Source organism: Cavia porcellus, unplaced genomic scaffold (assembly GCF_034190915.1).
Source record: "Cavia porcellus strain 051 isolate PalLab524CR breed Dunkin Hartley unplaced genomic scaffold, mCavPor4.1 scaffold_12, whole genome shotgun sequence".
Classification (NCBI taxonomy): Eukaryota; Metazoa; Chordata; class Mammalia; order Rodentia; family Caviidae; genus Cavia; species Cavia porcellus.
The window spans coordinates 83,538,067-83,561,028 of NW_026947495.1; the positions used below are offsets into that span (position 1 = coordinate 83,538,067).

The 22,962-nt window shown below is 43.8% G+C and overlaps 1 protein-coding gene and 1 long non-coding RNA gene across 8 annotated transcripts in view; one reads left to right on the forward strand and one right to left on the reverse strand.

Moving 5' to 3' along the window:
- Spats2l (spermatogenesis associated serine rich 2 like) overlaps positions 1–22,962 on the forward strand; it is a 158,366-nt gene that overhangs the window by 109,002 nt on the left and 26,402 nt on the right. For 6 of the 7 annotated variants that reach the window (XM_063259521.1, XM_013145252.3, XM_013145253.3 and 3 more), the window contains 2 exons: positions 17,734–17,937; positions 19,083–19,218. In XM_063259521.1, the coding sequence (XP_063115591.1) occupies positions 17,734–17,937; positions 19,083–19,218 (340 nt within the window). The remainder of the gene's footprint in view (positions 1–17,733; positions 17,938–19,082; positions 19,219–22,962) is intronic. The other variant, XM_013145256.3, reaches the window with a different exon arrangement.
- On the reverse strand, positions 18,996–22,384 carry LOC134478363 (uncharacterized). Its single transcript, XR_010050978.1, has 2 exons — positions 20,953–22,384; positions 18,996–19,351 (listed from the first exon to the last, which is right to left on the reverse strand). It is a non-coding gene; the product is annotated as an uncharacterized LOC134478363 (long non-coding RNA).

Below are 22,962 nucleotides of genomic sequence, written 5' to 3' on the forward strand. Positions count from 1 at the left end.
GGAGAGAACTCCGTAACAGCCGGCAGCCAGAATGTGGGGCATGGAATATATATATATATATAACCTCTGCCCAGAGGCTGTACTTAGCGCAGGCATTGATGACTCACGAGGAGCTGATTGGAGTTTTTTTTGCATGCAAACAGAAAAGGGGAGTTGCAATTAAGGCTGAGGAAGAAGCAGGAAGTGGTAGGTAGTCCTGCTTTGGCCTTCCGCCACTTAGACTACCACCATAATTTCTACTAAGGCAAGAACCTTTCATTCCTGTCTTTGTATTGTTAGGAAAAGGGTGAAGTCTCTCTCTTATTATTTTCTGCTGAAAGGGGGCGCTGTATTGGGGTTCAGGAAGGTTGACAGGATGATGGTTGATGCCCATGTAAAAGCTGGTACCAGGTATTTTAACCAGGACAACTTTATCATTGGTGAATGCCCACATCTTAGTTTAGAAAAAACAAAGAGACAAGGTGCTATGAGGAGGCAGGCCACTATCATATTTAAGGACCCAGAGGAAGTAGAAGGAATCATGTCTTTGATTTAAATATGCTGTTCCATCAGGACCACGGTGAGGTACAATTCTGAAAAATAAGTGTGGGGTTAGGAGGAGTGAAGTTATGAGAAGTGATTATTCTCCCATCTTAAAGGGTAACAGTTAAGAGTGTAGGTAGGTAGGATTTGTCTCTGGTCCAGGAGTTGAGCTGGAAAGAATAAGAGGGGTGGAAAAGGTATGGCTGTGTCACTATAAGGGAGATGAGAGCATAGGCCCACAGGGATCTCATAATTGACTAAACAGCTGAGGGTAGAGAGAACTAAGACAGCTGTCACGTAGAACAACATGAAGATGATCTTATGCATGATGTGGGAGTCTTTAGAAAAGACTGTTAAGAATCCTGCTGTAAAAAAGATAATTATTTAATAGGATATAAGGAATTAGGAACCAAACTGGATAACAAAACATGCCTGAGACTTAGCCTTAGAGTTGTGGCTGTGAGGCCTTGGTGAGATGGAGACAAGTGTGAGATAGAAGATGAGATCACCACTCGGGATGGTTAGATTTAGGGTTGGAAGGGCACTGCTTAGCTTGAGTCATCTGGAACCAGGATGGCAGTCCAGCAACTATGACCACTGTTGGGGTTGTCAAGAAGACCAGGTAGGGGCCACTCCACCTTGGTTGTAGTCCTTGGGATGATTTCCCTGTAACAGGACTTTAGTAAGTGTATCAGCAGTCTCCTTGGTTGTGGGAAAGGCTTTTATCTATCCTGAAAAAGTATAAACAAAAGTGAGAAGATATTTGAGAGATTTGTGGCAGGGCATGTGCATAAAATCTACCTGCCAATCCTGACCAGGGTTGTGTCCGAGAAACTGATGAATAGAAAAGGAAGGGGGTGCCTGAGGAGAGGTTTCACAATAGAGATGACAGGTGTAAGTTGAGAACTTAGAGTATCAGGGTCAGTCTGCATAAACACAAAGGAATAAAAAAAGGCATTTTAAAAATCTCTGACTGTAAAGTGAGTGGTGGAGGGAGAGATATGAGAGAGCATGGTATAAAGGTTTGGTACCACTGGGTGGGTTGGGGTAATGGCATTATTGATTACTCCAAGGTCCTGCACTAGACTATAAGACCCATCAGGCTTGAGTACCGGGAGAATGGAAGTATCATAGGATGAATGGGTAGGTTTAAGAAAACCATTGTCTAAAAGGCACTTAATTATAGGTTTAAGACCCTGTAAATGTTTGGGATCTATAGGATGTTGGGGAATGCAAGGAAAAATTGAATGATCCTTGAGACGAATATAGGTATGGTATGGGTAGCGCAGGTGGGATTGGAAGTATCTCATACCATGGGATCAGCCAGAGAAGAAGAGAGTCTGGAACCTGCATGGCCCTGTATGCAAAGGCTGCGTAGGTTGGCTGTCAACACCCACTATTGAGACTGAGGACTTAATATTAGTGGCCTAAAAACTTAGGAAGAACACTATATATGGCCTCTATGTCCACAGGTACAGAGAATGCCTTACCTGAAACCTCCAGTGGGACTTGGGGCTCTGAGAAGGACACCTTAATGGAGGGCTGTGGAACCCAAGCCCTATCAGTCTTCAGCAGCAAGTCCAAGTAGATCAGTCAGCAATAATCTGGTGGTTATGAGATCTCCTATGAAGGGGAGGAGTTAGAGGATGGCTTACCCACTCTCTGGCAATCACTTTTTCAATGGCCCTTCAGATTGCAGTAGGGGCAAGGCCCCAGAAGAACACCAGGGTTGGGGCACTCTCTTGCCCAATGTCCTTTGTTGTACTTGAAGCATGGTCTGGAACGGGCTCAGGCAACTCCACCTTGTGTTGGTTTACCTGTCTCAGAGCTCCAAGTGTCACTGCTAAAAGGTCAGATTGTTATTTTTTCCTTTTGATTTTTATCTCTGTTGTTGAAAACATGAAAAGCCATACTAAGAAGGTCTCTCTGTAGGGTTTAAGGGCCAAGTTAGTCTTTTGTCCTGGGATCTGGCCCACAGTGGAAGGTATCTGTCTCCTCCACAATCACAAGACATCTGGGTAGGTGTACAGCTTTAAGTCTAAAGGAGAAAAAGGCAAAGAATCAATAAAGTATGAAGGAGTCAAATAGTAGAATCAACAGAGTATTTATGATTATAACTTTCATAATGGTTTCCCATAAGGAGAATAAGGATAAGGTCCAGGGAATTTTAGAAACTGACATGTCATTCATTTGTCATTACATACATTTAGGTTTTATAATTGTATAAGTATCTCTTGTGCTGTTAGAATGTCTAATGCCATCTGATTTTTGGAGGATGGCCTGTTTTATTAATTTTACCTTTTTATTTAGGAGAGAGATCAGCTGTGGTATCATTTAACACCAGTTGAATATAGTTAATTATGGCCCCAATATGCGTCATTTAACCTTTTTTGGAAAAAATCTGATGGATTTTTTCCAAAAGGAATCCAAAAGGAATTTATAATTATCTCTTAATTTTAGTTGTTGAACATCCAGAAGATTGATAACAGTACAGTGCAGTAGAAGCAGTAAGCTTAACATAGAACATTAAATGGAACTATCATTTTCTATTAACCATGGATGTTTAAACATTTGAGCACTGAACAAATTTATGACACTGTTTGGACTGCTCACTGTTTAAGCATCTCTAAGTATAAGATATACATTATATAACTTTGTTTAAAAATTATCATTTGACTGATGACCACATGTTGGTCTGACCTGAATCTCCTGGCTGTAACACAAGAAAAAAGCGGATGTCTGGATCTGAAAGAAAACACTTGTCATCATGAACAATCCCAATTTTATATTTGAAGCATGAATATACCATCAGATCAGCAACAATGAATTGTCTTAGTCATATGAACTTCAGTTGAGGTGTCTACCATAAGGCTATGGAGATTATTGGGGCCTCCAATTAATGAATATGAGCTGATTAAAGTTACCAGGTGGCCACTTTCTTGTTTATCAGTTGGAGTCCTGTCCATTGTCTCCTCACCCCAAGGGATTTTGTTTCACCAATTTTTAGCAACCTGGGTAGAAGCATGTTTTTTAAATTTATAACCCAGGGGCTGGGGATTTAGCTCAGCGGCATAAGTGCCTGCCTTGCAAGCAGGCAGTCATGAATTCGATCCCTGGTACTGATAAAAAAGGAAAAAGACAAAAAAAATTTATAACCCAAATAAACCTTGATTAAACGATCTGAAAGTGTAAAAGAGGAGGAAAACTTGTTGAGCTCAAATAAAAAGAAACAGCTGTTTACAGAGCAAGCAAATGGACAGACAACAGATATATAGACTGGCAATCACCTTATAAAATTATAGTGCTCAAATATATTTGGCCAATTTGAACTATAATTAGAGATCAAGGCTGAGAAGGCTGTGGAGTAGATGAGCACAAGCGGCCAACGTCTGGCAGGCGTGTGTGGGCAATTACCAGATGATTGGCTGTGAAACAGCCACTCGTCGCCATGAGACAAGGAAACACAGGCTGTTGGCTGGTCACCATGTGACCCACAGCAGCCTAGCTGCTGCCAGCAGCACAGTAAGTGAGTGCAAGATGGTGGCTGGTCATCATGTGACCCACAACAGGATGACTGCTGTTGATCGCACAAGGAGCCACAAGGAGGCGGCCATTGACCCTGATACCTGTTGCAAGATGCCGCACCCTGTCACGTGGTGGAGGGCCAAAAGATGGCAGCAGTCCTCCATGCAAGCTGAAGCAACATGGCTGCTGGCTACCATGTGGCCTGCCAGAAGGCTGGAACACCTGAGTCCGTGCATGGTGAGCCGGCGGAGAAAATGGCTACGCAGGTGAAGGGGCCAGACAACCCTCAGATGGAACAGACGGCTCGAGTAGGGGGGATTGCGAAGTTGGAGACTAGGGAGAGATGCCAAGGAAGGATTAGAGGCCGCTGTGGGTGAGAAATGGAAAGAGGACAGCACAGGGGGCACAGAAACCTCTGGCTGGGAAGGCTGCGGGGCTTGGTATGAGAGACCAGGGGAGGAGACGCATCATCTAAGGGGCCAGGTGGGGAGCAGAGCGAGCCAGAAGTATTTGGGCCATCACAGGAGACGAGTGAGAGAAGGACATATACTTAAAGTGAAAAAGGCCTACGGATGAAGGGTTAGGGTTAGGGTTAGGGTTAGCCGCCACTGTGACAAAAGCATAAATAAAAGATCAGCTTTTTGGTTTTTATAGCCTTCTAGAGGCCAAGAGCACCAAGGCTATGAACCAGGCACCCCAGAGTTGTGTTTTTCAGGAGACCGGAAGTCCCCATGACTAAATATAAGTGAGCTGAGAGAACAACTTTGCCTCAGGAGGTAAGAGCTTTAGCTCTCCTCAAGGAACATGGAAGCTGTCCTGGGTCACACTTAACAAAAGAGATCCTCACCTGTTTTGAAAGTGTGACTCGGAAAGTCCCAACACCCATTCTCCTCTGGGAGGTGGGGTCCCAGGGAACAAAAATAACAGTTTTGCCTCAAGCCTATGGCCTAAGGAGTATGTTGCAAGCTTACTAAGGAATGGAAACAGAAAACCCTGGACCTTAGCTTACCTGTGTGGAGTGAGAAGGTCGCTGTTGCATGCAGATTAGCAGCGGCAAGTAAACAGTCCTGGAGGAAGAAAAAGGTGGTTCTTAGGCAGGGGGATTCAAACTGGGAGGAATTCCCAGGAACCATTCACTCTGCCATCTGAGTCACATGGGCACCATTATGCAAGAGTTTTCGGTGCAATAAGAGAGATTATAAAGTAAAAAAATAGCCTTTATTCCAAGGATGTGGAGAGAACTCCATGACAGCCGGCCGCCTGGCTTTTTCTGGCCAGAACGTGGGGCATGGAATATATATATAACCTCTGACCAGAGGCTATGCTTAGCGCAGGCATTGATGACGCGCCAGGAGCTGATTGGAGTTTTCTTCATGCACAAACAGGAAGGGAAGTTGCAATTAAGGCTGAGGAAGAAGCAGGAAGTGGTAGGCATTCCCGCTTTGGCCTTACACCAGGTTAGATCACCGCCATAATTTCTACTAAGGCAAGAACCTTTGAGATATGGGGAGCCCAGAGGACACTGCATGCTGACAGATGCTGTGTCAGTCAGCACTTGCTAGAGAAGCAGATGCAATGTAAGATATGCAAGGCTTTACTGGATAGGCTTACCGTGGCCACCTGCAGAGTCGGTGTGGAAGAACACAAAAGGCACTGGAGGTCTGGAGGATTCAGTCGGGGTTGAAGGCCTGGAGCTCCCCGTAGTGACCTGTGCAAGTCCAGAGCAGGAGGTCGAGGGGTCTGCACCGACATCCAAGAAGCAGAAGGGAGCCCTCATTCCTCATTCCCCTTTCACCACATGCAAGCCACAAGCCTCTTGTTTGGTGGGAGGCATACCAGCTGAGTCTTCCATCCTCAGTAGATCCATTCAGCCACACCAGAAACCGTGCTGCCCTAGTCACTGGGTGTTTTTCACTTAAGCTGACACACAACGGTGCATGTGCCAGCTGGTGGACGGGGTGGATGAACGCAGGAAGGAGGTGTGAAGGGCACACCCTGAAACACACTAGGAAGTCAAGTTGCTCATCAAGCAAGGATTTTCTTCTAGAAGCATTTCTTAACAATTCCATTAAAGTCCAGTAATTAGGATCATCCTTATTTACTATGTGACAGTAAACAGTGACAAAAATAACCTATTTAACTTTGGATCCAAATTTTCCAGGAGTTTTTTAATTCAGTTTTTACTGTGCTTGCAATTTTGACAATGTTTTGATTTGTAGTCAGGGCAAGAGGAAGAAATGAAATAACTGAGTGGCAGATTCCCAACTTACTATTGCTTTCACCTGAGTTATTTCAAAATCTAATTACTCAAGTTGCTGTTTTGATTTCAGTCATAAAACTAAAAGCCTAGCATGTATATCTGTTCATTTACTTGTTATTTATACCTTCTTCCTAAAACAATTTCAGTGCCTCTGTCAAGTGTATGACACCTGAGTGAGAGCCATGCAAAAAGCGCTGCACTTCTCAGTTGGTAGCTGCCTTGGCAGCTCCCTGACCACCAGGCAGTTCCCAGGTCCGGGCTGTATAAGCCCTGATGTGAAACTTACCCTAAGGAGCCAAGGAGCCAAGGAGCCAAGCCACTGTTCCTTGGGTTTGTAAGTTTGGCATGAAGGCATTAGTTGTTAACACCTTTGGTTGAGTGCAGATCTTTGTGCTTCCTGTAAACTTCTCTGTTAAAGAATAAACGTTGGGCTGGGCGTGACGGTGCACTCCTATAATTCCAGCACTTGGGAGGTTGAAGCAGGAGGATCATTGTAAGTTCAAGACAAGCCTGGGCTACAAAGTGAGCCCAAGGCCAGCCTGAACTGCATAGTGAGACTTTTTTTTTTTTCTTTTTTTTTTTTTTTTTTTGGTACTGGGTATTAAACTCACAACCTCATGCTTGCCAGGGCAGGCACTTATGCCACTGAGCTAAATCCCCAGCCTTTTTTTTTTTTTTTTTTTTTTTTTTTTTTTTTTTTTTTTGCATAGTGAGACCTTGTCTCAAAAAGTCAAAAAAAAAAAAAGAAAAGTTGGTAATGGAAGGTTATTAGATGGTCCTTGCAAAAGGAAGAGAATCCTCCTGGTTGACCATTAACTTCATTAGCAGCCCACATGTTACATTCCTAAATTGTAAAATGAGATTATAATTAGTTAGTTTTACTCTCCAAAGATAACGAAGGTTCATCCAGAAGTAGATGGCAAATCTGTTAAGTGACTTTAAAATGTGTATTCAACCTACAGAAGTCCTGAGACTTCCACTGGGCAGCTTACAGATGAGCATTAGTCTGGCAGCATACCTGGGCTTGAGGAGTAGAGCGCAGGCTTTGGAAAGCAGGCACATGCTCCTTGGGCCCTTTCTCCTCACTGATAGGCGTGGACACTGAGGCTCGAGGGTTAGGAAGCCAGGGGAAGAACTTCCTTTGTAACTCCCTGTATGGCACAAGCCTGAGTCAGATCCATGCCGTTTGTGGGGACACAGAGCTCCTGCTGAAACCAAAGGCACCCTCCCTCCTGAAAAACGTGTGATCATGAAGTCAGAAAGGTAGTAACGATAGCAGCATAATGATACTCTTTGCTGTGTGGGTTCCCGAGTGAGTGCGGGGAGATCTCCAGGCTCTGGGCAGGGAGCATTAGCAGGCTCTCGGGTAGTGAAGCTGGCAGCACAGGCCGCCTGGTACGCTGGCAGGAGGCTATGCACAGGAGAGAGACGCACTTCATCTTTTTATGACACCTTGACATTTAGGGTCTCTCTTTTTGAAAGTCTCAAACACAGTCATTATTCTGGTAGAGAAGTTAGCTGTGAGATAGATGCAGGTGGCCTGGGGGTGAGTGTGAGTGTGACTTCCTACATGGAAAATCCCTGGCTCCAGAGCCCCAGCTCAGGCTGTAAATAGGGCACTGGGGAGCAGGACAGTGTGTGTGTCAGCAACATAGGAGTCCGGGGCATGTTGGAGCCTCAGAGTAGCTCCCTTCTGAATTTCAGGATTTTTAGTAATAGCCCAAATAGAGCTTTGACATAATCCAATGAAATCATTCTGTGTTTAGATACTAAGGCAGGCAAGCAAGGAATAGATAAAAATTTATTTTTATCAAAAGAAATGCCGCTGATACTATTCTCCCCTAGGGCCCTATCTACATGGCTAAAGCACCTGGGAGCTTGGTGTTTTAAACTGCCCCCCCCCCCCGCACCGTATTTTGGGATAATCATGTGGCTGCAGAATATAGGTGCTGTCTCCATGTAGGCCTGCAGGAATGCAGCTGCCTTTTTTCTCCTGTGGGATGCGGCTCCCACAGGTGAGCACAGAGCAGGACTGTGAGATGCCAGCAGCTTCATTGGCAGCAGTCTCTGCAGCCAGCCTGGCAGTGCTTCTTCCTGTCCCCCACTCCCGTAAAGCACCGGGGCAGCCAGGCCTCAGTCATGGGAGGCTCTGTGTGCATTTGCTGACCCCCACATATCTCCACAGACCAGTGTGGTGTGCCCTGTGACAGGCCAGGATGGCTCAGCCAGCCTGCCTGTATGGAACAAGCTCTAGGTTTCTACACAGAACTGCCTCCCATTCTCAAATGGAAAAGAGTCCCTTTATGGAGCATGTCAGTTGCTTATTTCTTATGTGTGCTTTCTGTAAACCCCAGCAAAACATGATAACACATTAGCACTCATTCATGGTGCTTTTATGGTACGGGTTTCCAAGTAGAGTTTCTCATGTTGCTGTTTGCCCAAACTCTGAGGCAATTCTCCCACCTCTCTAGCCCTCTGGCAGACCAGAAGATTAGAAATGACCACCAAGGAGAACATAGCAGGTTTAGAACATTACCAGGAGCATCGAAGGTGTGTGTTCCAGGGCTTCAGGAGGTCCATCTCAGAACTGACCCACAAGCAAGAGACAGGTTAGGATTCTAACCGTGGTCTCATCAGTTAGTTACTAGACATGTGACCCTGAACACACTAACCACTCTGCACCTCAGTCTCCTCTGTGAAACAAACTGTGAGCCCACTTTCCAAGATTGTAGATTGCAGCCAATGAGACCTGTAGCATGATGAGCACAGGGTCTGGTGAAGAGGAAACCCGTGCCATTGTTCCCTTGTCTGCCAAAGAAAAGTTTTAAGCATCTTACATGTGCGGATACTTCTCTACAGGAAGTGAACAAATTCCTTGAGGTGAGTGTGGAAAAGAAACAGGCAGGATACACTGTGGTACCAAGATAAGTAAATCAAAAGGAATGTGCAGGAGGCTGCAGTGGGGGTGCAGCGACCTCAGATGAAGGCAGTGAGCCATGCAGACGCGACTGAGACAGAGGCAAGCTCTGCCATCTGGGGTCTCCCGTCAGGTGTGAGTCAGGACAGGCAGCACCTGTTCCAGTAGCGGATGGCACAGCAGAGGTGGAGACAGCTGCAGGGTGTCATGGACATTCAAGGCCCTTTGGGTGTTTCCCTGCGGGCACAGCAGTGAAACCTCAAGGTCACTCCTTTGTCCTCAGAAAGTGCATCTGCTGCCGTTTGTACATCAAAAGCACAAAATAGCTCCTTCCCTCCTCTCACCCACATTGGCCTCAGTGACTTCTGCTGCAGCCAGAGTCAAACTTGCAAGCCTCTTCCACAGATCACAGGGCTTTCAGAAAACATTCGAGTCTTTGAACAAAGATCTAAATGGTTCTACTAACATGCAAGCAGAGTGTAACCTAAGTTGTAGGGAAATAACCCAAAGGTGAGCACTTACTGATTAGCATGCCCACCTTGTGTCATCAACAGCTTAATCTATTGTCTTTATTATCTATGACCTTTTAATATAAATAAACCTATAAAAGTACTGGAGACATATAGGATCTTGTCAAGACAGCATAAACAAAACTTAAGAGCTTTGCTTCTAGTTGGAAAATATCAGCTTTAATGTCTTCTGAGCTGCTTGAGTTCCACAGGATTTGAACGAAATACTAACGACCATCTGTATTTGAAAAAAGATGAAACGGCAGACCTGACCTGTATCAGAGTCAGCCCGTCCGTTTAGTCTGTCCCAAAGGTGTCGGTTCCCCTGCATGTCTGTTAATCATCCTTCACCTAGAGGTGAAGGAGGATAAGACACAGCTCCGAGGATGCGGGCATGGTAATGGGAGAGTTTGCTCGGGGCCTCGTCACTGGAATGCTCTGTGTTTCCAGAGTTACCAGTAGCTACCGTCTCCATCTCTTCCTCTAACTTTCTCATTCATCAGCCTATTTGTTATACCTTGAAGCCCATCTCTCTAGAGCAACTGTTCTCATTAAATTTTCCACAGGGCTCCATATATTTTTTGTTTGTTTTGTTTGTCTGGTACATTTTCAGCCCTTTTTAATTTTTCTTTTGCAATTTTGAGACCGAGTCTCACCAAATGGCTAAATTGCCCAGGCTGGCCTCAAACTTAAAATTGTCCTACCTCAGGCTCCCAGAGTGCTAGGATTATAGACATTTGCCACCATGCAAGGTTGCCTTCCAAATTGTGAATCTGCTTTACTCCTTTCCCTCCAAATCCTTCTCTCTCCCGTAATCTCTCAAGCACAAACCAACTTCATATGATAAAGAGCAGGTGTCAGTTTCTGGCCTAGAGTCCAAACATAGTCTGCCCCTGCCTCCCACTCTACCCTATCTGTACAGATAATTACAGAGTTTGAGTTTCTGGTTTAAAATCATTTTATCCAAGTGAGGAAGTTGGAAAATTCAGTAAAGTTTAAAGGGAAAAATGCTACTTCCCCAAAACAATTACTGTTAAATTTTATTTCAAAATTTTTTAAGCACGCAGATATATTTTTACAGAACTCATATTATACAGCAGGTGAACTTTTATATTTGCTTGTTGTTTAAAGAGTCCAGGGCTATATAAAAGGTTGTACTAATCATATTTACTTTCACTGGAAAATTAGTAAAGACAATGAGTCATTTTTAAGAAGTTTAACTTCCATTTGCATTTCTTATTTTGTAAATATTTAAGAACACTAAGATCATTACCAAAGAGCTATCACTTACATTATTATCCACTATAAAATACTATTATAATCATTTAAGTACTTTTAAGAGAATAATAATATACTTTTTTTTTCTTTTTCTAGACAGTGTGGGGGTGGGTACCGGAGATCAAACTCACAACCATGTGCTTGCAAGGCAGGAGCTGATGCCGCTGAACTAAATCCCGACTCAGTAATATACTTTTTGAATAACACAGACATTACAAACTCTAGACCTAATTCTAAGACAACAGAGTTATAATTTGCTTTTTATCAATTTTGCCACAAAGAACTATTTATAATAATTTAATTATAATCAGATGGTATGCTTCACTAAAATCATAGGTATGTAGACCAGGAAGCCATCTTCATGGGTTGAAATAATTGTTTTAGAACTACTCTAATGTAATCCATTCCTTAGAGCTAAATTAGTGTCTTCTCTCGGTCGTGAACACAGGCATCACAGGACAGATTATGAAAACCTTGAACTCCAGCCCATGTACTTCTCCCAGTGGAGGGTTTCTTCTCTTCAGTCCAGTTAACAGACACCAGCACAGCTCATGTTTTACTGTGTAAAGCAGTCAGATCACAGACAATTAAAGGGTGTAAGCTGACACCAAGATTTAGTGCCTAGGAAAGCAAAAGCTGTGGGCACTGAGGGGTTGCATGTGGGAAGGATTGCGTGAGCCACAGCTGGATGTAAATGTGTGCAACTTGAAAACAGCTTGGTACAGCTCATTGAGAACTTTTCAGGAGGAAGAAAGGCATGAATTTGTACCTTCTTCATCACGAATCCCATCAAATTATTACAGTAAAGGGATGTTTCTTCTTTTTACCAGTCCTGTTTGCAGTACTTGGTGATTGTCTTCATCACAGGAGTTGGCACATGCACGTGACACATCTTGATTTTTATCTTCTTCCTCTCCCTCCATCTCTTGGTCCCCTTCCCATTTGCAGAAGACCTACCTGTTTCCTATTTCCTGTCATCTATTCCATTCTGTACATTTTGTACACTTTGAATCTCTAAAACGGAGAAACCAAGTGATGTTTAAGCTTGGGCACCTGATTTGTTTCACTGACCCTCATGTGTGAAGCAGTATAGTATTGACTGGAAGGACTCTGTGATAAATGAGTAACACAACTTGTCACTTGTGGACAGCACTTAAAATGCAAGAGTTTTTAAAGTTTTAGAATGAGATAAACTTAAAATAAGTATAATCAATACCAACAATTACAATAAATACAAATGGACTAAAAATTATAATTGAAAAATAGAGATTGACAATTAACAAACTGGGTAACAAAAAAAAGACCAGAGTGTGATTATCCTAAGAAATAAAGACAGAGACAGGCCAAAAGTTGAGGTACACAGGGTCAATGTATTGTCCAAAGAGTTAGAGGTAATAACACTGAGGTGGTTGTCTGTATTTGGATCTAGTAAGTATTCTTGTTAAGAAGGTTCAAGTAAAAGTTAAATTCAACCTGTAATTCCAGCACACTTGGGAGACTGAGGCAAAAGGATCTCCATGGAGTTTAAGGCCAACCTGGGCTATATAGAGAATTCAAGGGCAGCAGACTGTAGCAAGACCCTATCTTTTTTTTATGATTATTTTTTTTTATTTAAAAGAGAAAAGAGAAAAAAACAGAACAAAACAAAACAGTGTAAGGGTACAAGTAATACAGAACTACAAAAAGAAAAAAAAACAGTAAGCTATCACCAGTTAATAGATTACACACTATCATCTTTGAAACAGTGATTCAGGTCACAGGATCAAAGCATACAAAGTGAACATTCAAACAGTGAGACTGCAAATAGTTGTGTTCAATGATCCAATCAAAAATATTAATATGGTCATCTATTTAACACACCTAAACACACTTGCTGTTGTATCCTTTTGGGCACTTTTTTTTCCCTCTCTTTATTACAACAAAATTTACACATTTTGGGTTTTATTGCTCCCATAGATCTTATTACTTTTTTTATAAGAGAATAAAATCAAACATGATAAAACAAAGCTGTCAGTCAAAACCAAGGATAGACATAGCGCATGATGTAAAAACAGAGTACAAGGTTATCAACAACGGTTACCATAATGCCTCTTGCTTCCTTAAGAAGAATTGTCCATCTCATTAGGTATTATAAAGTTGAACAAAACAGTAGAGAACACGTCCAATAAAACCTAAACATTGTAAACCTTACAGAACTTCAAAAGAGGATAATAGTCAAACCAGAATGGGCATAAAGTGAATCTTATTGCCTTCAAAGTAGTTGCTTATACTGTGATAACTTAATACTATCATACAGAGCGGAACAGAGTCTAATCAGTCAAAACAAGATAGTGGGAGTATTACAGGACTTCAAATAAAGTTAATAGGAAATCAAGAAGGTTACTATAATATATCCTGCTAGTTCTTTTGATTTCTCCCCTTAGTTTAAAAAAGAAAAAATATTAAATAATTTTTTAATGAATAAGGGAGAGGTTGAGATAAAAGAGGGCTTAACAACATAACAATACAGTTCAGAGCATGACAGTTTCAGCAACCTAGTGCTTCACCACCAAATAACCCGACTTAATAGTAGTTACCATAGTGGCAAGACCCTATCTTGAGAAATTGAAAAAATTCAATATCATATAAGCTTTTAGGTGCCAGTTTTAGATATATGTAAAATGATTAAATTAAAATGTATCAGGCCATTCATGGTAACAGTTGCCTATAATTGTAGCTTTCAGGGAGGCTGAGGAAAGAGGATCCCAAATTGGAGCCCAACCTGGGCAGTTCAGTGCTTGGTGAGACCCTGTCTCTAAATAAAAAGTTCTGGTGGTGGTGTGTAGTGGAAAGACCCTAGGATCAATCTCCAATGCTACTGTATAATTTACTTACATTACTTTTATAACATTTTTTACATCATACAATTTTTATTGAAATCTGAGAAGATTGTTTCCAGACAAAGCATTTTCTTTCCAAGATATGACTAATTTGGTTCCAATACAGCACTTGATAAATATTTAAGTCACAGCCAGGGACTCATCAAAGTGGGCTCCCAGACTGATGTAGAGGCTCATATCTGTACTCCCAAATACTCTGGAGACTGAGGCAGGAAGATTGCAAGTTCAGAGACAGCCTGGGAAATTTAGCAAAAACCTATCTCAAAAATAAAATTTCAAACCAGGTGTTGTGGTACACGCCTATAATCGCAGCATTTGGAAGGCTGAGACAGGAGGACTGTTGCAAGTTCAAGACCAACCTGGTCCACAAAGTGAGCTCAAGGCCAGCCTGAACTGCATAGCAAGACCTTATCTCAAAAAGACCAAAAAGACTATTTTAAAAGGGCGTGGGCTAGGGGCTGGGGATTTAGCTCAGTGGCGTAAATACCTACCTGGTAAGTTCATGAGTTCGATCCCTAGTACCAAAAAAGGAGCAGGGCTTGGGCTATAGCTCAGAGTGCTTGCTTAGCATACATGAAGGCCTGGACTCAGTCCCTATTACTGCAGAAAACCTCCATTGAAAGGCCCATAGGTGTGCTGTGTCATGAAGTGGTGCTGGTGTATTCATGCACTCACCCCTCCCAACTCAGCATGTACCTGCGAGGTCAGTGCCAAGCACACAGTGATAAACGAGGGGTGCGCCACTTGGTCACTGCTCTCCTCGTTTTCAGATAAGAGGGGATGCTTTAAGGCCAGACTAGAGTGAGCATTCACTAAACCTGGAATATAAATGAATAGTGGTTGCTGTTCATACCTATTCATAATCATACCCTGCCCATCTCTCCATGGTTGGGATTTCTGTTGTGCTAGCCAACAGAAACATGATGCATCTGCAAATAAAACTTTAAGCTGGGCATGGTAGCTCACGCCTGTAATCCCAGCACTCAGGAGGCTGAGGCAGGAAGATCGTTGTGAGTTCGAGAGCAGCCTGGGCTACAAAGTGAGCTCAAAGCCAGCCTGAACTGCATAGAGAGACCCTGTCTCAAAAACAAAAAAAAACCCTATAATTTTCTAGTAGCCACATTAAAAAGTATAAAGAAATATATAGATTAGTGTCATATTTGATCTACTTTAATTTCTTAAAATATTTTAACAAATAATGTTTAACTAATTTATTAATTTACTTATTGCCTTGCTGGAGATCATACCCAGGACCTTGCATATCCCTGGCAAGTTCTCTATCACTGAGCTATAACTCCAGCCCCAATATTTTTTAAATTACTAAAGAAACCTTCTTCATTCCTTCTTTTGTACAAAGACTTGTGATTTCAATGTGTGTTTCACACATACAACATATCTCCACTTGGACGAACCATGGGGCAGTGTTCCGTGGCTGTGCATGGCTGCTGGCTGCTGGCTGGACAGTGCAGGCTTATGTGCCCCAACCCCCACTTGACTGTGGATTTTTCACATTACAAGTGGACTCTGAGTAGATTCTAGAGAAGCAATGGTCTTTCTGATGTTAGGGGAAAACTACTGTATCCAGAATAGGAAAAAAAACTCCCTCTGTGCCACTGCTATCAAGTATCAGGATTTGTGGTCAAGACAAATATGGCATCCCACCAGTTTTCATTCTGAAGAGTCCCAGAGTTTGATTATGTTTGGAGACAGACCTGTACAGCTAGTGTGAAATGTACCCATGTGGGCCTCAAAAAGTTTAACCTTCCAAGCATTCAGAGCCCACCAATAAAATGACAGTTTTTCCAGGATCCTAAAAAAAATATTTCTACTCCATTTGTCCATAATATTTGTTGGATGAATGATGAAATGAGCTAATGGTCCATATATCAGTTCTCTGAAACACAAACAAAATATTTTTGGCTCTAGATTAGTGAGCCCCCTGCTCGTTTGCATGCTTGTCTTCTATTTAAAATTCATTGCCTTTTAACAAAAGAATATCCTGACTAAGTGCCTATGTCCCCTTATTTTCAAGAATATGACTTCATATAGCCTAGCATAGGGTATTTCACCACGTGCAAAGAGCTGGCTTTCCGACTCTCCATTTATGAAACCTCATCACGATTGAATCCCATCTTGGATCTGGAAAGGCAATGAATTGGAGCCAACCTGGACTTAGCCATTATCTGAACACAGATGTTAAGAGCCTCATCCTTGCGGGCAGGCCACCCCGTGCTCTCCAGTGGAAGCAGCTGGGAAGCAGGGTCTCATTAAGGGTCTATGGGATGTGCCAGTGTGCTGAGCACCAGGGAGTATCTTTCACCCTGAAGTGTGGCCACCTCTGTCTTAACTCACGGAAGAGAGACATGCACACAACCATTTAACTGCCTCATTACCAGAGGAAATGCTGTGTCCAATACTTACATCCCTTGTTCTCTGCCTTTGCTCAACATTTCATTATGTACAGAAATTTCCCTTAAAGTACCGAATTTTCATCAAGCCCATAAAGTGTTTTGTGCTTCCTTGACCTGTGTGTTATGAATGATGGATTCAGCTAGAGTCAAATTGTATTTAGCATGAATGAGCTAATGTCTAAAATCAAACTGATGAGCCAGATCATATTTGTGTGCATTTCCCCCAGTGGCATTTCTGTAATGTCTGTGACTGAGTCAAGAAAGCTGTTCTTTGTCCCTTAGTCTTTTCTGTGAAATCATTTTAAGTGAACTTTAATTCAGTTGCAGTCCTACAGAAAGCTGTTGGGCCAAGCATAAGTATTGGGTGTCTATGAGTGGCCCTTTAGAGGTCCTGACTCTGTGCAGCAGTAGTGAGGGGCAGACACAGAACCTTGTGCTAACACATAACCTGGGCTAACACATAACCGGTGAGGAGCAGATGTGCTGAGGGAAGACTGTGCAGTGTGGCTGTGAGCCAGAGCTGCCCAGAGACTTCAGACAGCCAGCCTTGCAAGGTCATCTAGGCCACAGGCAATCTCAGAACCTGAGTCTCAGACCCCAGCTTGTTCTTCCCGCTCAGTCCTGCTTTCTCTGCCAGCATGTCTTCAGAAGCATAAGGCCTCCATTTTTTCACCCAGTGCTTTCCCATAGTAAGTTGTAAAGGATGATACACTTCCTTTTCAGGCCTTTACACACATTTAATTCACTCTATCTGTGACTACATAGGAACCAACTCTAAAAGATGCCAAAAGCAGTGTGTTGCTAATTTACTGACATATCTATTAAAGCTCCAGAGAAAATCTTACTCCCTGGATCTTAAATATAGTTGAGATATTATGATGATGTTTTCTGACTTAATGCCTCCATAAATTAGATGAAATGATTATAGCACCTGTTGTCACTTCATTCTTGCCCTATCTCCACTCACTCTTATTCCTTCATTAATTCAGAATAAAAAACCACGAGACATTAATGTAGCACGTGGAGATAGGAGGGCTACGTTTTTATGGCTTCAATATGAAATCATACTTAGGATGCCTCTGCCTTTACTGGAATAGGGAAAAAAGATAAAAACCATACTCATTTCCAGTAACCTTTGTCATAACTTCAGTGGATGGTTATGAATGAGGAAACTAAGGCTCAGCACTGTCAGTGTGTCCAGCTACCCTGCAGGTGCTTGCCACAGCCAGCACATCCTGGTCTTCAACTCGGGATACAAGACTCTTTCAAGTCTTTCAAATCTGCTGGGGGTTCCGTTAAAACAGTTCCTTGACTGTTACAAGGAGACGCACTCCTAACAAACTGCAAGCAAAACCAAAAGTCCCCTCCATCACTTCAGCATCAGTACTTTTAGTTTATCACTTCACAGTCACTGTTTGGTGTTCTCTTACAGAAAGCAGCAGGCTACTGCAGCAGAAACTGTCCTTAGATGGGAACCCTAAACCTATTCATGGAACTGCAGAGAGGTCAGATGGCCCACAGTGGTCAGCTGAGCAGCCCTGGAGCCCCAGCAAGCCCAAGGCAAAAACATCTGTTAAGTCCAATGCCCCCGCAGCTCATCTTGAGATAAAACCAGATGAGCTGGCAAAGAAAAGAGGTAAAGTGATTTATTTTGCACAACTGATTCAACATGTATTACAAGCATAGAAAAGTGCAGGATGACAAAACTTGCCGAAAGGTGCTGCTGAGTGCTGAGAGGTACACCTGGAACTGCGTTCCTGGCTGTGACCCACCTGGATCCTCTGTGTCATCCAAAGCCTTGAGTATCCAGAGGCGTTTCGTCCCTTCTGCAGTAGCTCCCCTTGCAGAGTGATGAAAGTGCACCACAGACACCTTCCACCCTGATCACTGCTACACAAGAGTTTGTGCAAAAGCCCTTTGAAAAAGGGACTCATGATCCCAGAGACATAGGTTTGAGACTTGTACAGTGTGGGGACAAGTCCAGGGCCCGTGTGTCTTCTGCAGAGATGGCCTTCCCCTCTGTGTTAGAGCTTCCATATATGTAACCCTGGAAGAGGATTTTACACCAGACACTGGGTTTTTTATTTTTAAGCTTTGATACTTGGCCAGAGATAACCGTAAATTTTAGAGACTAAATCTTCTGGTTCCCAGGAGATTCAGTTCTCTTCTTTTCACTCAGCCTTGACAGTATCTGATGTCTTTGACTTTGGTGTCCCCTCCCTTTTCTGTATAGAGATATCTTTCTTCTAAGGAGCACACCCTGGTCAGGGCAAGCACAGCCCATTTGCCATCACTCTCTATAGGACCCAGTATCGATGTCAGGGAATCTGCCAAGACTGGCACCAAAAAACTCCCTGAAATATGGCTGCTGCCATCACAGGCCTGGCCCAGTTGCACTTGGCACCATCTGTTGCACTCTGCCTCATCTGTACCTGGCCCAACCCGTACGTGCCACTTTCCTTTCCAAGCCCTGCTGGCTTCTAATCACAGAGAGTAGTGTTTGTCGAGAGAACCAGCAGCTCAGATGGTCTTTAGATTCTGAGACACTATGTCCTATGACAGAGCACAAGGACCAAGCTCTTTCTGGAGAGCAGGGGAGACAGATGTGTCCCGAGCAGCACTCAAAGGCCCCAGCTCGTGGACCCTTAACCTGGACAGAACTTTTCCCATAAAAAACAGAAGATGAATTTCTGGTTTTGGTGTGTTGGTTTGTTTTATTGTGTAGCACACAAAGGATAAAGTGCTCAAAGTAATACTTTTTTTTCTTGACATCAATTTTAGGCCCAAATATTGAAAAATCAGTGAAGGATCTGCAACGCTGCACTGTTTCCCTAACCAGATACCGTGTCATGATCAAGGAGGAAGTGGACAGCTCTGTGAAGAAGATCAAGGCCGCTTTTGCTGAGTTGCACAACTGGTAAGTAGTGAGCCCAGGAGCTGCAAATCTGCGGTGCCAAGCCGTCCTCCAGTTTGTGAAAGCATCAGAGGGAAAACACTGCTTATCTAATGCAGAAACATCGCAGAACAGCTCTCCTGCAGATTTTTTAGATCTGTGAAGGCAGAAATGTATATCTTGGGAATAAAAAGGAGAAAGTATTTGAATAAGAAGAAACTCGATATACATAACTCATTGGAGTTTAAAGTTGGTCCAAAAGCTATAAAAGGCATAGAGTAAATCTTAGCAATGAGTAAAACCTCAAAAAATGACATATTGACATGAAAGCTGCTAAGAAAACAAAATAATTCCAGCATTAGCATTGTAAAATCAGAAAAGTCCTTTAATAAAAAGAAACATCTAATCTAAGCCAGCAATGAAATGCTGTTTTGGTGTCTTTAAGATCAGCACTGTGATAGAAAATGGTGTGCTGATGTGGCCTTGGTCTGCAGCTGATTTTAAGGGAAGAGTCCTGTAAGTCTGTTCATGACAACATCTAGAATGAAATGTTTGTTAGTGTAGGTTTTATTGTCAATAGAAAAATACTGTCAGTGGGTCAGTTAGGATTTTGCAGTTCCAAGTGACAGAAACTCAAGTCACACCAGTTGAAAACGAGAATTGATTGGCTGATGTGCATGAAAATTCTGTGGGACAAATTTGATTCTAAACCCAAATTTTGTTGTCTGAACTTTCCCCTCTCTCTGTCCCTCTCCCTTTTACCTTTACTCTCTTAGTATTCCCCCATCTTTCAATTCTTGCCTGGCCTCATTCTTAGGGAAACCTCTCCAGGTGACCGCAAAGACAGCCCCCTGTCCCTGAGACCTGAGAGAGGCTTTATTTCCAGTGGTTCCAGCCAACTCTGATCCCCACTGGACCACCTGTGTGTCTCTAAATTGGTCACTCATGTGAAAGGGACTCCAGCAGGCCACAGCCATGTGCTTAAACAGAATTAGAACTCATGTGAAATGCCATGGACCTGGAGTTTCCTCTCCAGAGGGCCTAGAGGTGCACACACCAAAGAAAGAGGAAGTGTGTGAGCAGGGAAGCTGTACCTACACTGCCAGGCCAGATGGTATGTGCCCTCCACCTTCTCAGCCTCCTGTGATTCTTGAAAGTGATCACATCTTTCAGATGTTTTCCTGTTCCAAGTTCTTGCTTTGACACTGATGAGCTTTTTAGCAGAAACTGTGAGATTGTATAAAACTCAAGATTAAGCTTTCCACTAACTTAATCTAAAATTCATGAATGTTAAGCCATCTGCTACATTTAACATCTTCAGGGTGCAAGAGACATCAGGGACTTTAAAGACTCTCTGCTTCCATTGCACCCAGATACTCTGATGGGGTACCCTGTGCCCACACCACAGCACAGGCCGAAAGCATCCAGGGACAGTGCAGAAGCCACTGGCCAGGGATTCTCAGGGCCACGGCCTGCCTGCCCATCAGGAGGCACTAGCTAGTACCTTGGAGCCACACACTGTGTCCTGTCCGTCATGTGGCCCACAAGCAGAAGCCTTCCTCATAGGCCTCCGTGACAGCCCACCGGGTGACTCACGCCTGACTGCCCTGAGCACAGTGGCCTCAGAGCTTGTGCACCCCACCTCACCTCCCATGCTCCCAGTGCTTTCAGTTTTACTCCATTGTTCCACCGCGTAGTAAGTGGACAGTGTGCATTCCAGGACAGCAGAGATTCACAGCAGTCCCTCAGAGGTCTCACCCAGTGCTGTAAGCCCAGGGCTGGAAGTGGCATCTGTGGAATCCTTGCATTCTCTCCCCTCCATGGCAAGTGTCACCTCTGAATGAGATACGCCAGGCTGTGCTGCCATTCAGGTCGCTGTGCAGTGGAACGTGCTTCATCCCCACTGGTTGTGGCCATTCTCTGTACATGGCTGCAAAAGGAGTCAACGCCGGCACTTGTTTTCTCATCTAAAATGTTCTCTGATCTGATGATACCACAGTAGTTGCATAAGTGTTAGCTTAAAAATAAACCCAAAGTGCTTTTTTAAGTCATCCATTTACATGCATTTCTGCCAAATGGAAAACTGCCTCTGCTCCAAGTCAGCCATGATGACACACTGGAACAAAGCCGCCTCTTGTTTTCCAAGGGGAGGGAAGGGTGCATTTTAGGAAGTGTAGTGCTCTTGAAACATGTCAGCATGTAGCATCGAGGAAGGCAGCCTGGAAGTGCTTTGAAAAACTCTCCTCTATTGATTAAATTCCGCACTCAAGGCCTGAGAGGGAACTGTGAAGGTTCCCTGAGGCAAGCTCAGGGTCACATCAAGGGAAAGAGGGCCAGATGCAGAAGGCATGGGCGAGACCTCTGGCTCCCAGGCAGGGTGCCGCCCTGTGCCTGTGGCAGCATAGAAGGTGTAGTCCCCTCCCAGGGCCACCTTTCCTGTTCTGCGGGCCACTGCTCTCAGCCCCCGGTGATTCAGTAGCTTCGTCACTGGTGAGAAATTCAAAACATTCTTTGCTTCCAAAGGCCAGCTTGAGGACATGAGTGCTGCTCAACTAATCCCTGACCCCTCAGGTCTGCTGGAATGCCTGGGAATCATGGTTTCCAGAAGTTGGAGAAGCCAAGTAAGCACACCCCTGGGTGAGGGGTCTGATGTTTCTCCCTCAGCTGGGCTGTGACCGTTACCAAAGGAAGCCGTTAAGTAGCTAACACATGAAGTCTGCCTTGGCATTTGACCAATTCGACTGGTTACCCCGGGCTAAATGACCATAGCACAGAGCCACCTCAGCCTCCCAGAGCAACTGGAGACATTCGAGGGCAGCCAAGACAACTGCGCTCTCACAGTGCGTCTGAATGGAAAATAAACTTGGCGGCGTGAGCATGAAAAGTCCCATCAGGAACTAACGTGAAACAGCTGTTTTCTTTTCTGTGCATTTGGCTTCCTACCGCAACTGGAAAATATTCATCCTTGGAATCATAGCTTGCCAAATTTAATTGCTTTGTGTGCGAACTAGTCTGGCCTCTAGTCACAAATTAGTGTCTGTGGGTCCAAGTTGATTGTGAAGGCTTAAAATGAACACTAAAACATGAAATTTAAAAACCTTGAGGAAGTATAATAATACTTGATATTTCTTCCATATTCTCAGGAAGGAAGTGTTCCAAAATAGAGCTGTAAAAATTCTATTAAGTGCGATTGTCAATGTGACACCTGTGGCGAGCCTGCTGAGGCCAGTCCGGGGCCAGGGGACAGTGCCACATGCAGCAGGACAGGCGGGTGACAGAGATAGAGCGGAAGGGAAACAGGCGCCTTCAAATGGGAAACAGAAGACAGTCAAAGTACGTTGTATAGAAAGGGACCAGAAAGGCCCTTTACCTTGTGTTTTTCCAGCCATGGTGCTGGGCCAAACCTGGCCCAGGCAGAATTTGGAAGGTCAGGATGCCCACCAGGGCCACCTCCACCATGCCCACTTTCCCTTCTGTGCCTGTACTTCCCTCGCTTTCTCCTTCCTTTTACAGCCATGTACAGAGCAGGAAGGAGTGAGTGCCCACATGACAGGGACTTGCGTTGGTGTCCCCAAGTCCCTTGTCTTTGAAACCTGTTTGTTTTGTGTAACTGATGACCTCATGCTTCTGATGACAAAAGTGACACATGTGAGTGTTGGCAAGTGCTCTATGGAGGACACTGTCCCCCACTAAAAGAGTAACTCCCATGACAATTTCAGGCTGAAGATAAGGCTATTTGAGATAAATTTACATTCCAGAATCCTTCAT